The 14,188-nt window shown below is 28.7% G+C and overlaps 3 protein-coding genes and 3 long non-coding RNA genes across 7 annotated transcripts; 3 read left to right on the top strand and 3 right to left on the bottom strand.

The window, feature by feature from the left end:
- Nucleotides 1-18: 18 nt before the first annotated feature.
- On the bottom strand, nt 19-1,424 carry LOC122530291 (proteasome subunit beta type-4). Its single transcript, XM_043657118.1, has 5 exons — nt 1,229-1,424; nt 757-963; nt 511-657; nt 251-449; nt 19-155 (listed from the first exon to the last, which is right to left on the bottom strand). The coding sequence occupies exons 1-5, from the start codon at nt 1,357-1,359 to the stop codon at nt 66-68; spliced, it is 774 nt and encodes a 257-aa protein (XP_043513053.1). The 5' UTR covers nt 1,360-1,424; the 3' UTR covers nt 19-65.
- Nucleotides 1,425-1,529: 105 nt separating this feature from the next.
- On the top strand, nt 1,530-1,845 carry LOC122530298. The gene is made up of 2 exons (XR_006306952.1): nt 1,530-1,628; nt 1,709-1,845. It is a non-coding gene; the product is annotated as an uncharacterized LOC122530298 (long non-coding RNA).
- Nucleotides 1,846-1,992: 147 nt separating this feature from the next.
- On the bottom strand, nt 1,993-5,018 carry LOC122530284 (probable chitinase 2). The gene is made up of 8 exons (XM_043657107.1): nt 4,815-5,018; nt 3,973-4,170; nt 3,734-3,893; nt 3,564-3,657; nt 3,287-3,493; nt 2,846-3,043; nt 2,617-2,745; nt 1,993-2,549 (listed from the first exon to the last, which is right to left on the bottom strand). Exons 1-8 carry the CDS (start codon nt 4,876-4,878, stop codon nt 2,238-2,240), a joined length of 1,362 nt encoding a protein of 453 aa, XP_043513042.1. The 5' UTR covers nt 4,879-5,018; the 3' UTR covers nt 1,993-2,237.
- LOC122530301 lies at nt 4,357-11,611 on the top strand. Of its 2 annotated transcripts, none has more exons than XR_006306958.1 (5): nt 4,357-4,561; nt 7,301-7,501; nt 8,065-8,265; nt 10,714-10,912; nt 11,342-11,611. It is a non-coding gene; the product is annotated as an uncharacterized LOC122530301 (long non-coding RNA). The 2 variants fall into 2 exon arrangements; XR_006306957.1 differs by lacking the exons at nt 10,714-10,912; nt 11,342-11,611 and adding exons at nt 9,158-9,358; nt 9,920-9,974.
- LOC122530294 (mitotic spindle assembly checkpoint protein MAD2B) lies at nt 6,135-7,143 on the bottom strand. The gene is made up of 3 exons (XM_043657122.1): nt 6,879-7,143; nt 6,501-6,798; nt 6,135-6,444 (listed from the first exon to the last, which is right to left on the bottom strand). The coding sequence occupies exons 1-3, from the start codon at nt 6,895-6,897 to the stop codon at nt 6,138-6,140; spliced, it is 624 nt and encodes a 207-aa protein (XP_043513057.1). The 5' UTR covers nt 6,898-7,143; the 3' UTR covers nt 6,135-6,137.
- Nucleotides 11,612-11,984: 373 nt separating the features above from the next.
- On the top strand, nt 11,985-12,708 carry LOC122530302. Its single transcript, XR_006306959.1, has 4 exons — nt 11,985-12,023; nt 12,110-12,177; nt 12,261-12,325; nt 12,508-12,708. It is a non-coding gene; the product is annotated as an uncharacterized LOC122530302 (long non-coding RNA).
- The last annotated feature ends 1,480 nt before the right edge of the window (nt 12,709-14,188 follow it).

Genomic DNA, 14,188 nt, shown 5'->3' with positions numbered 1-14,188 from the left:
TCATTTAACAGGATCATATTATAGGTAAATATTTTTTATTAGGAAAAATTTATTTATATTTATTTTTATATAATAGCAGGTCCCCAGTAACTATCTAAAGTTAATGGTCCTTGTATTTCAACACCTCCTTCTCTTGTGATTATTCCAAGTTGATACTAAAAATTGAGAAAGTTGAATTTTTCTTATAGTATATTTCTTATAATATCAAATATATAAGAAGATATGCAGAATTCAGATATAGGATTCTTACTTTTGGGAAAGATCGTGCATCTCTATAAAAAAGAACTTGCATCACTTTGTATAGAAGCTCAATTGCTTGATCTTTAGTCATTTCTTTATTTTCCTCATAAGCTTTTCTTAAGATAGGTGTTGCCATATATGCACCATATCCTGTTGCTATCACTGGATCACTATAAGCTGTACCAAGTTTATCCACAGTACCCAAAAATCTATATAGAAAATTAAAAATATTATGCATATATATCAAAATAAGAAAAATAAAGTACTTACACTTTATCGCCCTCTAAACCACCAATAATGAAGTTATTCCAAAATGGATCAAAATGTGATCTTCTATTGTACATTACTCGAGTTAACCAACAATGAAGAGCTTTTGGTTTTAAAGATAAACCATCATCTAAACATTCTTCTTCTAGTCTATATAGAATAAAAAAATAAAATCATAAATAAAAGAATAATAAAATTAAAATTGTAAAATAATAATAAAATATATATATATATATACACATAACATACATTTTTCTTTCAATGTTACTTTTCAGACATTGGTAATCAGCGTAATCTCCACCTGCGCCCAGTATAATATTGTCATTGACTTTCATCACACGTTCAAGATTTCTGAATCTAGCCAGTGATCCATAGGATCCAAGAATATCTGCTGCTATAAGAACACCATCTTTAAATTGAATTCCAACCACTGATGTACCGGTTGTTATAGGGGCTCTGTAAAGTAATAAAACAGAATTTAGCTTGCACGAAAATGAACTCAAGGAGATTGGTGAGATCAAAACATCTATATTAAACAATTAAGTACAATATGATTCAACATTCATACGTTTCTCATCAAACCTTAATTTTACTGGATTATTGAGTGCGTAAATACTTTAATTACTTGCATATAGTTTTTAATTTTTATAAAAGTAGAGATGACATGCAATTTTCAAAAGAAACATTTTAAGGCAAAACGAATATATAACAAAGTATTTACTGTGATCTTTGAAATCCCCCAGCGTCAACGTGTGTAGAACCTCCAGGGAAATGATAAAAAGCACCTGGTGCCGGACCATTTTGCCAGAAAGGAGCTGGAGTATGCCAATCAGCTTTATTAAGAAGCGCCATGTTTCTTATAAGTTTGAAACAGTTTGAAATGTCATTCGGTTGAAGTCTGCGTTCGGACAGTCGGCAAGCTTGTTTTGTAAAAATTAGTCCCTATTGATCTCTAGATTCCCCATCTAGAGATATTTAATTTCTCCAGAAATCTGTTGCCTCGATTAATCTCGAACGCAATCGAAGATCTTGAAATTTCGATTCTCGAAGTTCAAAGGTTTTATCGTATTTCTGAAAGTGCAAAACTGTTGAACGTGTATCAAATTACCACAATATTATTGGTAATTATTGCATTATTATGCTATATGTTATTATAATATGCAACAATAACGTAACGTTGTTGTTATGCTGTATTTTCTAGATACTTTATTTCATATTTGTGAAATAATTACGTAAAACTTCATTCTCGGAGGACTGCTCCTCACATGTTGGTTGGAAATTCGAAATTATCACTTGTGCAGAAGAGAATTGGTTTAAAATAAATTTTCCAATAAATGACACGAATGAATCAATACACAATGTTCTGTGATATGCTGATGGAAATGGCGATTTTATTTTTTTCTAAAATTATATCAAGGTATTTTGTTGAATTAATTTTCGAACAAAAAATACTTTCAGGGAAAGTTTAAATTTATTTTTCGTATATTTTTATTTATTCAAATAGAAAATTTTTTTATTTCTATATACACAATTAATTGTAATAACATGCGATTAGTATAAACAGTGTGATATTTTGCATATTATACTTATTACAATCGGTTAGCATAAACGTAAAAATGGATAGACATTTGAAAGGAATATTTTCGATTGAGTAAAAATCAGTTTTTGGGATATATCGAATTTTTACAAAATTTTTTTGGTACAATTTCTTCAGCCATTATGAATTTACTTCAAATGTAATATATGAAAGACGCTAATGTTATTAAAATAAAACTATAAGAGACCCTCCCGACGGAAGATGCGTTATTGCCTTTGTTGTCATCGTCAGTGTTACCGTTGTTGTTGTTGTCAACATTGTTGTTTCCATTATCGTTGTTATTACCACTTTGAGATAAAACCATGTTGATTGATCTTAGTAAAGGATATGTAATTTCAGTTCTGTCTAGAGAGTCTTTCAAAGATGCGCACTTTCCATTAAAATCGTCGGTATCGATACTCCATGTCATTACACCAGCTAAATTCAAGCTCATTGCATGTTCAACCTGAAAAAGGACATCATAAAACTAAGGTGTATGATATCATTGTCATTTGTGATAGATATTAATTAACCTTCGCTTTTAAACTTTTTGGATTATCATATACTATAACGTGATCATTATCAACTGCGTAGGGAGTATCGCTGTTGTCATCCCAACCAGTTATCCAATTGTTTGTACGACTTACTAATTCTTCACAAATCTAAAATCATATATATTATGATTTTATTAAAAATAGAAAGAGATAAGTACTTTTCTATTAGCGGATTTAACGTATCCGATTTAACAGAAGTAAGACGTACCTCATTGTATCCCATAAAACCTTTTTCGCCAGTATAAGGACCCTTGAACCCATCTGAAGTGGCTGGTCGATTAATTGGACTTTCTTGAGATGAATTTAATTTGCTCGTTAATATAAATGTTCTTCCATACATAGGCAAGCCTAACACTGTTTTATTCGCTGGTGCACCTTTACGTAACAAATAATTGAGTGTATCCACCTAAACGAAAATGTTATTTCATCCTGTGTTCTATTTGTGATACTTATACTAGAGTGCAGACTTTTATCCATTTACGAGAAAGTTGCATGTGCAAAAATATACATAATATGTAGGAAATATATAAAATATCGAAAGTAAAATATTTATTATAATATATTTTTAGTGAATGAAATAAATTTTTGTTTAGCTTCTATTTCTGCATAAAATTCTACTTATCACTCATTGTTTATTTTAACATATTACCACGCTGTGACCGTTTTCGCTTTTTAATGGCGCATTTGGAAGCACTTTTTTATCCCATACTCCATGATAATCATAACCCATTACATGAATAAAGTCGAGATATTTGGAAATTTCGGGAATATCGTATGCGGTATCGATAGTTCCTTGATTAGCACTTAAAGCTGCCGTTAGCAGGTATTTCGACTTCTTGAACGCTTCTTTTAATTCCTGTTACGATGCATATAATTGATTTCTGGTTTAGATAAGATTATAAATTACTGTACGTTATGTTGTTCACCTTTACGAGAGCAATAAAATTTTCTCTGTCCTCCAAAATACCTCCTGATCCAGGATATTCCCAATCTAAATCGAACCCATTGAAATTATATTTTCTGCAAATTAAAAATTATTAGCAATTTGTTAGCAAAGTGTAGATATTAAATGATCTTAATATTTTATATTCTATACCCAAGGAAGTTTACTACGCTGTTGATAAATGTACTTCTTTGTTTAGGGGATGAAACGAGATCGGAATAATTTTTACTACCTTCGTTCCATCCTCCGATTGCAAGTAGAACTTTTAGATTCGGATGTCGTTCATGAAGTTGAGTCATATTTTTGTAATTACCTAAAATGTTATTGCGGCTATGAAGCGACAGTATCATTCATACGGATAATCTTTTAATCGAGTAAAATTATGCATTTACCATTCTCAATGTCTAGATAAGGATCGAGGCTCCTAATGGTCCACGATGTACTATTCAATCCTGCGAACGCATATACGAGGTGCGTGCAAAGCTCTGCAGGAATATTGGGTACTTGGAATTGTCCATTATTAGGTCTGTAAACGGCCCAGGAAGCAACATAACAAGTTACTACCTTGTTATGCTTAGACCTTAATAGAGCTTAGTGAAATAAGATATAACTTTAGTGCACAGTTATTACAGTTATTTTTGAGGGAGGGGAAGCTTAATTTTGATCATAGATTATTTATCTTTAAAATAATAAAATACGTAGATCTAAATCACGTTTATCCGATGTAGGATTGTTATTTATTTAACATAAATAAGTGAAATAGCAAATCTTTGAGATAACTCACTATTAATTTATTAATTACAGGTTGCGATTATTACAAATTACAATTATTTTTGCTTATTTATACGTCTTTGAGGAATGAAGCTAACAAATCTAATAGACGATTGGCATTGAAAGAGACATTAGATTTCCATTGCATAAGCTACCAAAGAAAATGTCAAATATATTCTTCTAGACTTTCCTTTCTTCTCATTGTATAATGTAAGTATTATCAAGTAATAATAATGTATTCTGCAGCTGGTTCACATAAAAGATTCTCTGTGTATAGTTTTTGATAAAACAGTAATTACTTTAACATGTCAATATTTTTATAGTAATATTTCTTATTGAGAAAGTGTTATCATATACTATGATACGTATATTGTAGATCAAGTAAATTTGTATATGAATACTGTTTGAAATTCAAGTTGCGCGCTAGTGATAGGGAAATGATTTTAATTTAATATGTACTCACCTAGAATACTATTGCTATTGAAGAGTAGTATTGTAAATAGAAACAAGAAATCGCACGCCTTCATTATCGAGAACCGCTACGCGAATGTCGAGTTATTGTCCTGGGAGATAGCTTTCACTCGACTACAGTACGGTACTTTTATTCTCGTCGTGGAGGGGAAAAAGAAAAGTAGTGGTTTGCGCATGTGGCTTGAAAAAGGACGGGACTAAAACCTGTTGTAAACTCTTATATAGGAATAGTATATCTATACGTGTACATAAATACTTATATATACATATTATATATACATATTTCTTGAACTGATATCAGGAAATATCAATAATTTACAATGATTATTAGAAACTTTACTTATTATTTAAAAATTAATATTATGGTCTTTTGTAATCAGAAATAAAATAAAAAATTAATATCTTTTAATCATTTAATTTTTCAAAAAATTATTTAGTGACCATTTTGACTATTAAAAAGAATTATCCTTCTTTAATAACTTTCTTTACGAAAATTTTAAAAATAATTGTTTGATTTTTGTTCATTCCAAAAGATTTTTTTTTGCAATTATTGATAGATGGCACAACCACATCCAAAATAAGATACTATTCTAATTTCAAAAAAGATTAATTTACGAGATCAATTTGTAAACTTTTGAAATAAAGCGTCGCGGGTTTTAACCAGGTAGCTTTCCTCAAAAATTTTATTTGATTTACAAAATGCACGAACAAAAATTTTCTAATTTTTTTAAGTACATCAAAATCCTATCTCTAATATTTCATTCCTTGCAAACTGTATTAGAAATTTAGATCAAGATTGTTCCTTTCTCTTGTTCCCTTTGCAGAGATGAAATAAAGAATGACTATTTAATGTTAAAATTTTTAGATTCTAAAGAGATTATAAACTGTGAAATTCAACACTTTCCTTATGATTATAAAATGTTACATATAAAAATTTCCAATCACAAGGGAATATTGTAATTTTATTTTACATTGATTCGATAATGTTTTTTTATTATTTCAGTTTGAAAAGATAGAATTTATAAACAAATTATATGTACTTATATTCATTCTATTTTCATGATCTATAGAAATGTGTCTTGATGTTATGTAGTGTATGGAATTAAAATAATTAAGAGTATGGTTTATAGTTTTATTCACTATTACTTAGTTTCAATCAAAATTTATAACTTTTAATGAATAGTTGTTTTTATCTATAGTAATAGTTTTTGATAGTTGATGCTGGTTTCTTTATAGATTTTTGTAATCTTATTTAGCATAACATTAAGCAGATGGAGATAGATAGTTATTTACTAATCATTACATATGATTATAATTAATTAATGCATTTCTTATTTTCATCTTCAATAACATACATTTGCATGTTTAGACAGTCTGTTTTTATAGTTTTCAATGGAAGTAAATTCTTGTTAATCATTTCAGGAGCATCTTCATTGATGATCCATGGAAAATCTTCACAATGGGGATTTTCATTTAAACTTACATGTGCAGTTTCATATGTCTCAATTTCAATGGAGAATGATGAATCTTCTGGCAATGGTTTTAGATAGGTTTCACACATGGATAGTTTCAGACAAATTGTTCTCAATGATTCTTCTGTTTTTAAATAGTATGGATCTTTCCTAAAATAAATTGAAGATTAGACAAATAATATAAAATTTTTCATAAACATACATACTCTGTACTGTTTGCTTGCAGTTTAGCAAGATCAAAGACAAATTTTTCAATTGGCTCTTTCTCTTTGTTATAAAATACGAGATTCACCGTTTTGACACTATTTTCATCTTCTTTTACCAATTCTCTAATTGCACTTAATACATTTTTTATGTACTCATTGAGTTCAGGATGTTCAGACACATAAATGCATATGCTGTATATTTTCTTCTTCACAAATATTTCCTTTGGATATAAATTTCTGAAGAACAGGATCTGGTTGAATGCTACTTCTAAAAATTCCAGCAGAATGTCAGTAGCAACTATAAAAAAGAAGGAATATATCCCATTGTCTATTAACATTTTATTTCCATTTTCTAATAAATTAACAAATAATGTTTACCTATTTTATCATCAGACATATTTTAGCATATTTATAAAACTATTGACCAACTAGGATAGACCAGAAATCCAATGTTTTGTTATGTCCAACGTCCCATGTTCTATATTTACTTGATATTCCTTATCGTTTTCGTGTCACATCCTACCATATCGATTTAGGTAGGTTTTTATCGAAGCGCTATTAGTAATATAGAATTAAAATCTAAATAATTTTTTCTATTGCCTCAGATATTTACGTTCTTTCTTAAAAAAAAATTGTATTCACTCCTTAAAATAAAATCAACTTTACTGTTATACATTTTTTTCACAAATTATAACAGTTTAAATTATTGTATTTTTCATCAAGTGCGTGAATATTTTAAAGAATTTCTTATGAATTTTGTATATTTGATTTAGGCCAGAGTTTTTTATCTTTATTTCCAGTTAACATTTCGGGTGGAACGTGCGATTGCAGCGCTCAACGGTGAAATATGCAATATACTTACCTACGATTCTCGAATATATCGATATTTCTCACGATTTAAGCGGGAACAATGGCGGAATGAAGTTTACACCCCGTCTGTAAAGAAGGAAGTATAATTTGGAAAAGTCATTAGGAAAGAAGTGTTATTCGGAAGTGCTGAGGTAAAAATATAAATTAATAGTTGTTAAATTTGTGTTTGTTATGAATTTTTAAAATAAAACGTGCATTCTTAGCTTCGACTCAAGGTAAGATTTAACCTAACAGTTATACATATAATTTTCAACACATACAGAAATAATAGCATATAAACATTTCAATAGAATACTGTGTTACAAGTTATTTATAATTTTATATGATAATTTTATTTCAATTTTCGCCATGACAAATATTGCAATCTTGTAACTGATTAATTCATTGTTACATATACACGTAATTTATTACATGCCTTTATATACGTTTTTAATATAATATTTCCTACTTATTTGTCGAATCTTTGACTTCATACTGCTTAATTCTCAACAATTCTAATACTAAATTCAAGAATAATTTATTAAGAATGTATGTATTTAATAGTTAAAATAATAATTGTACTGCGAAGCATAAAATAAAATAAAATAAAATTTCCCATTCCTCAGTTTGACGTAATGACAATTTTTTATGTAGTGTATAAATATTTTCATTTTTTTGAGAATTTAGGATAGAGTTTTTTATTTTTTATTTCTAGTTAACATTTGGTGTGGAATGCGCGACTGCAGCGCTCCAACGGTGAAATATGCAATATATTTCCTATGATTCTCCAATATATCGATATTTCTCACGATTTAAGCGGGAACAATGGCGGAACGAAGTTTACACCTCGTCTGTACAGAAGGAAGTATAATTTGGAAAAGTCATCAGGAAAGAAGTGTTATTCGGAAGTTCTGAGGTAAAAATATAAATCAATAGTTGTTAAATTTGTGTTTGTGTTATGAATTTTTAAGATAAAACGTGTATTCTTAGCTTCGACTCAAGGTAAGATTTAACCTAACAGTTATACGTATAATTTTCAATAAATACAGAAATAATAGCACATGAACATTTAAATAGAACATACTGTGCTACAAGTTATTTATAATTTTATACGATAATTTTATTTCAATTTTCGCCATGACAAATATTGCAATCTTGTAACTGATTAATTCATTGTTACATATACACGTAATTTATTACATGCCTTTTTATACGTTTTTAATATAATATTTCCTACTTATTTGTCGAATCTTTGACATACTGCTTAATTCTCAACAATTCTAATACTAAATTCAAGAATAATTTAGTAAGAATATATGTATTTAATAGTTAAAATAATAACTGTACTGCGAAGCATAAAATAAAATAAAATAAAACTTCCCATTCCTCAGTTTAACGTAATGACAATTTTTTATGTAGTGTATAAATATTTTCATTTTTTTTGAGAATTTCTTATGAATTTTGTATATTTGATTTAGGCCAGAGTTTTTTATTTTTTATTTCCAGTTAACATTTGNTATACGTTTTTAATATAATATTTCCTACTTATTTGTCGAATCTTTGACATACTGCTTAATTCTCAACAATTCTAATACTAAATTCAAGAATAATTTAGTATATATGTATTTAATAGTTAAAATAATAACTATACTGCGAAGCATAAAATAAAATAAAATAAAACTTCCCATTCCTTAGTTTAACGTAATGACAATTTTTTATGTAGCGTATAAATATTTTCATTTCTTTGAGAATTTCCTATGAATTTTGTATATTTGATTTAGGCCAGAGTTTTTTATCTTTATTTCCAGTTAACATTTGGTGTGGAACGCGCGATCGCAGCGCTCCAACGGTGAAATATGCAATATACTTCCTATGATTCTCCAATATATCGATATTTCTCACGATTTAAGCGGGAACAATGGCGGAACGAAGTTTACACCTCGTCTGTAAAGAAGGAAGTATAATTTGGAAAAGTCATCAGGAAAGAAATGTTATTCGGAAGTTCTGAGGTAAAAACATAAATCAATAGTTGTTAAATTTGTGTTTGTGTTATGAATTTTTAAGATAAAACGTGCATTCTTAGCTGCGACTCAAGGTAAGATTTAACCTAACAATTATACATATAATTTTCAACAAATACAGAAATAATACCACATGAACATTTAAATAGAACATACTGTGCTACAAGTTATTTATAATTTTATATGATAATTTTATTTCAATTTTCGCCATGACAAATATTGCAATCTTGTAACTGATTAATTCATTGTTACATATACACGTAATTTATTACATGCCTTTATATACGTTTTTAATATAATATTTCCTACTTATTTGTCGAATCTTTGACTTCATACTGCTTAATTCTCAACAATTCTAATACTAAATTCAAGAGTAATTTATTAGGAATGTATGTATTTAATAGTTAAAATAATAATTGTACTGCGAAATACAATAAAATAAAATAAAATTTCCCATTCCTCAGTTTAACGTAGACAATTTTTTATGTAGTGTATAAATATTTTCATTTTTTTGAGAATTTAGGATAGTTTTTTATTTTTTATTTCTAGTTAACATTTGGTGTGGAATGCGCGACTGCAGCGCTCCAACGGTGAAATATNGCAATATATTTCCTATGATTCTCCAATATATCGATATTTCTCACGATTTAAGCGGGAACAATGGCGGAACGAAGTTTACACTTCGTCTGTACAGAAGGAAGTATAATTTGGAAAAGTCATCAGGAAAGAAGTGTTATTCGGAAGTTCTGAGGTAAAAATATAAATCAATAGTTGTTAAATTTGTGTTTGTGTTATGAATTTTTAAGATAAAACGTGCATTCTTAGCTTCGACTCAAGGTAAGATTTAACCTAACAGTTATACGTATAATTTTTAACAAATACAGAAATAATAGGATATAAACATTTCAATAGAATATACTGTGTTACAAGTTATTTATGATTTTATACGATAATTTTACTTCAATTTTCGCCATGACAAATATTGTAATCTTGTAACTGATTAATTCATTGTTATATATACACGTAATTTATTACATGCCTTTATATACGTTTTTAATATAATATTTCCTACTTATTTCTCGAATCTTTGACTTCATACTGCTTATTCTCAACAATTCTAATACTAAATTCAAGAATAATTTAGTAAGAATATATGTATTTAATAGTTAAAATAATAACTATACTGCGAAGCATAAAATAAAATAAAATAAAATTTCCCATTCCTCAGTTTAACGTAATGACAATTTTTTATGTAGTGTATAAATATTTTCTTTTTTTTTGAGAATTTCTTATGAATTTTGTATATTTGATTTAGGCCAGAGTTTTTTATTTTTTATTTCCAGTTAACATTTGGTGTGGAATGTGCGATTGCAGCGCTCCAACGTTGAAGTATGCAATATACTTTCTACGATTCTCGAATATATCGATATTTCTCACGATTTAAGCGGGAACAATGGCGGAACGAAGCATATCTCGTCTGTAAAGAAGGAAGTGTAATCTGGAAAAGTCATCAGGGAAGAAGTGTTATTCGGAAGTTCTGAGGTAAAAATATAACTCAATAGTTGTTAAATTTGTGTTTGTGTTATGAATTTTTAAGATAAAACGTGCATTCTTAGCTTCGACTCAAGGTAAGATTTAATCTAACAGTTATACGTATAATTTTCAACAAATACAGAAATAATAGCATATAAACATTTCAATAGTATATACTGTGTTACAAGTTATTTATAATTTTATACGAATTTTTCATTTCAATTCTTACCAGTACAAATATTATGATCTTGTAATATAGCACAAGATAATGAAAGTAAGATTTTGAAGCTTTTCATGCTGATCTTTCTTTGATTATTGATTTCACTCTTACGGTCTCGTTCGCTTTTTTGATAGAATTTGTAGTTGATTATCGTTTCACTTTTACATACTTACCTCATTTGATATATTTGTTCTGATGTTTCGTTTCTTTTTTCGCAGGTTATTCCTTGGTTACAAAGATAGCATAGAACGCTACGAACATATTAATGAACAATCCAATGCACTTTTACGGAAAGTTGGTTTTACTTAGGACATTGTATTTATTTTGGGTAACATTTTCTATATAATTTATATATATTCAAAATTTAAGTCACAATACGTAATTTCGCAATTATATGGGATACAAGGATGAAAATGGATATCAATTAATATTTTATTTCGAACATGGAGATCGTAACTTAATGGTATATATTTTCAAATGGATATATGTTCTTGTATTAGATTATTAAATTCAAAGTTTTCGTACTTTGCTACAATATGCTTACTATTTTCAAACGCTAACAGGCAATACATATTCAAATTTCTTCATAATCATTCTAGAAATATAGCAGTGTTTTCTAAATAAACATACTCCTCACCCTTCCTCTACTAATCAACTTTATTTTCAGAAAACTTTTGTGATCGCGTGCAATGCGGTTAGTAGAATCAGTGTTTGTTGCGTAATATTTTAATACTTGTAATAGTTTAATACTCTGTGCGAAATATTACTCTTATTAATTTATTTGAATTTAATTCGCGAAGTTAGAGCCAGTGAGTTTTTTTTTTCATATTTTTTCATGTACAATATTTGTTTTCGGAGTCAGTGCTCAAGAGGATAAGGCCTCTCCAGGAGATCAAGATCGTAAGTAGTTTTATATATTGTACTTCAATTTATCCAATTTTTCAAATTTAACAACAAAGTATAATGTTTGATGTTTTTTATTACAGACGCTTCACATCAGCAACAATTTTTTGGGGGAGGGGGGGAATCCAACGATGTCTCTACAGCAGAAAATGTAAGAATCTTTTTCATTATCGTCAATTTAAGATTTTGCTTTGCTTTTAAACATAAATTTTGATGTTTAACGTTTTGTTACAGATTTCTTACACTCTCCACTTCCCCTAATCTTCTAAGGATCTTATCATGCTTCGAAAGCTAAAAATGTAAGTACTTTAGCTTGTTGTACTTGAATTCTCTATAGTCCCTGTTGAAGTCGAATGTAAAATTATAATTATAAAATAAAAACATCTTAAACTATTAGTTTCAATTTTTGTCATTATAAAAATTTAAATTTTCACAAACAACACTGTTTTCACAAATCTAAATCATAAATAATATTTTTCAGGAAATTTTTCACTTCTGTCATGGGATTCTCAGTGATGTCTATTTGAAGAGGATCTTCACAATAACTTTCCTCCAACTCTGCTCCAGTGCAGCATCGATGATAACATTCTTCACATCCATCCTGTGAGTCGCATGTATTTATGTTCCTCCGGTCACTCAATCATGTCGTAGGATGAAAGGTCTGAATCGGCACGGGTGACTGGTTGTATACGTAGAATTTTTGATGAGCATAGTGACCGCGGGTATTTTTTATATCCGTTTTATTTTTTCAAGATTTTTATGTATATAGATTAGGATAGGGCTTCTTGCATTTCGCGAGGTCTAACATGTGACTTGTAAGGGTGTGAGCCCTTTTAATAAATAGTTTAAGTATATATTTTTTTGTATAATTTAAATATAGTTAATAATTACTTATAAAATCAAAATATCTTCAATATAAATGTTTGCAAAAGTAAAATATCCATATGAATATCTATATGAATAAATAAATGGTATCTATTATCTTCATAGTAGAGAAGACGGATACCCTCCGACTTCGTTACTATGAAAGATGCAGTTATTACTTATTGATATCGGTAATATATTTTGTATAGTAATTAATAATTAACAATTGTTATAATAATTTCCAATTTAATTTTCTCTTTTATAATAGTATTATTTGATTGAATTGATTAAGTTTTATAATTATGAACTTCAGTAGAATTTGAAATTAGATTCTTTTCCGTAAAAAGATGTATAAAATTTTATGTGCAAGAAGATGATTCGCGATAGGTAGATTTTTGAATCAAAGCGACAAGTTTATACATTACTTTTCCATTTTCAAAAATGCGCTTTGATGCAGAAGTTGCCTGAGATTATTTCTATTAATATTTAATTTGAAGTCAATTGTTTGATTTTGATTGTTTGAGTCAATTGTTAGAGTGTTCATAATATCTTTTTTAACAAATTCAAGTCTAGTTCATTGTCTTTATTCTCTTGCAATTTCAATAATTTCTGAAAGAATAGAGTCATTACGGTTTGAAATAAAATAATGCAGTCCGTTAGATACAAATTACATAAACTAATTATTTTTTTAGTTCAGGATTTTCAGGTTTAACCCCTTCCGTGTTCATTGTCAGGATCTCACTCACGTGCCCAGGTGCTACTTGGGTGGGTGAAAGACATTGGGCACGATGACCATAGTCTGTAATTTTCTAAAAAATTTCTCAGCGACTGACAGTGTGTTAGCGCATCGTGCACGACGTATTTTCCGCATGTGTGTGTGTGGTTAGGATGTGGAATTGCGTCGTTTCTATTGTTGCATTCATTATTCCATCATTTCTATTGTTGCATTCATTATTGAAATATTAAAAATATTTATGCCATAATTTGAAATGCAAGAAGTATGAATTTATTATCTTAATACTTAGTAAATACACTATACATTGTTATTATTATAACTATACTATCAATTATAATAATGATTCCAAGTCAACTTGTACGTGTAATTTCTGTAGAAATTATATGTATTTTTTCTCAGTTATTAATATTAGCTGTAAATATGAACGTGTTTTAATCACGTTTTACGCAATGGTCGCTAGCTATTGTCAGTCGATTTCAGGAAAATGGTACGTAAATTAGAGTGTGAAAGTTGTGCGTTGAGCTCGGGTGTCGGAGGCGTCCCGGGACGTTCTCTCTAGTTT

The sequence above is a fragment of the Frieseomelitta varia genome, unplaced genomic scaffold (genome assembly GCF_011392965.1).
Source record: "Frieseomelitta varia isolate USP_RPSP 00005682 unplaced genomic scaffold, Fvar_1.2 scaffold_337, whole genome shotgun sequence".
Lineage (NCBI taxonomy): Eukaryota > Metazoa > Arthropoda > Insecta > Hymenoptera > Apidae > Frieseomelitta > Frieseomelitta varia.
The sequence above is the reverse complement of the archived record's forward strand: the minus strand, read 5'-3'. Positions and strand labels throughout refer to the sequence as shown.

Bases quoted from the DNA above. Each gene is read 5' to 3' on its own strand.
- LOC122530291 (XM_043657118.1), bottom strand. From the start codon at position 1,359: ATGGCGCTTCTTAATAAAGCTGATTGGCATACTCCAGCTCCTTTCTGG. The intron at 964-1,228 runs GTAAATACTTTG...ATTACTTTACAG, and splicing joins GGGGGATTTCAAAGATCACA to AGCCCCTATAACAACCGGTA. The intron at 450-510 runs GTAAGTACTTTA...TTTTCTATATAG, and splicing joins GGTTTAGAGGGCGATAAAGT to ATTTTTGGGTACTGTGGATA.
- LOC122530284 (XM_043657107.1), bottom strand. From the start codon at position 4,878: ATGAAGGCGTGCGATTTCTTGTTTCTATTTACAATACTACTCTTCAAT. The intron at 3,894-3,972 runs GTAAATGCATAA...ATAACATTTTAG, and splicing joins TTATCTAGACATTGAGAATG to GTAATTACAAAAATATGACT. The intron at 2,746-2,845 runs GTACGTCTTACT...ATATGATTTTAG, and splicing joins GTTTTATGGGATACAATGAG to ATTTGTGAAGAATTAGTAAG.
- LOC122530294 (XM_043657122.1), bottom strand. The intron at 6,445-6,500 runs GTATGTATGTTT...AATTTATTTTAG, and splicing joins CTGCAAGCAAACAGTACAGA to GAAAGATCCATACTATTTAA.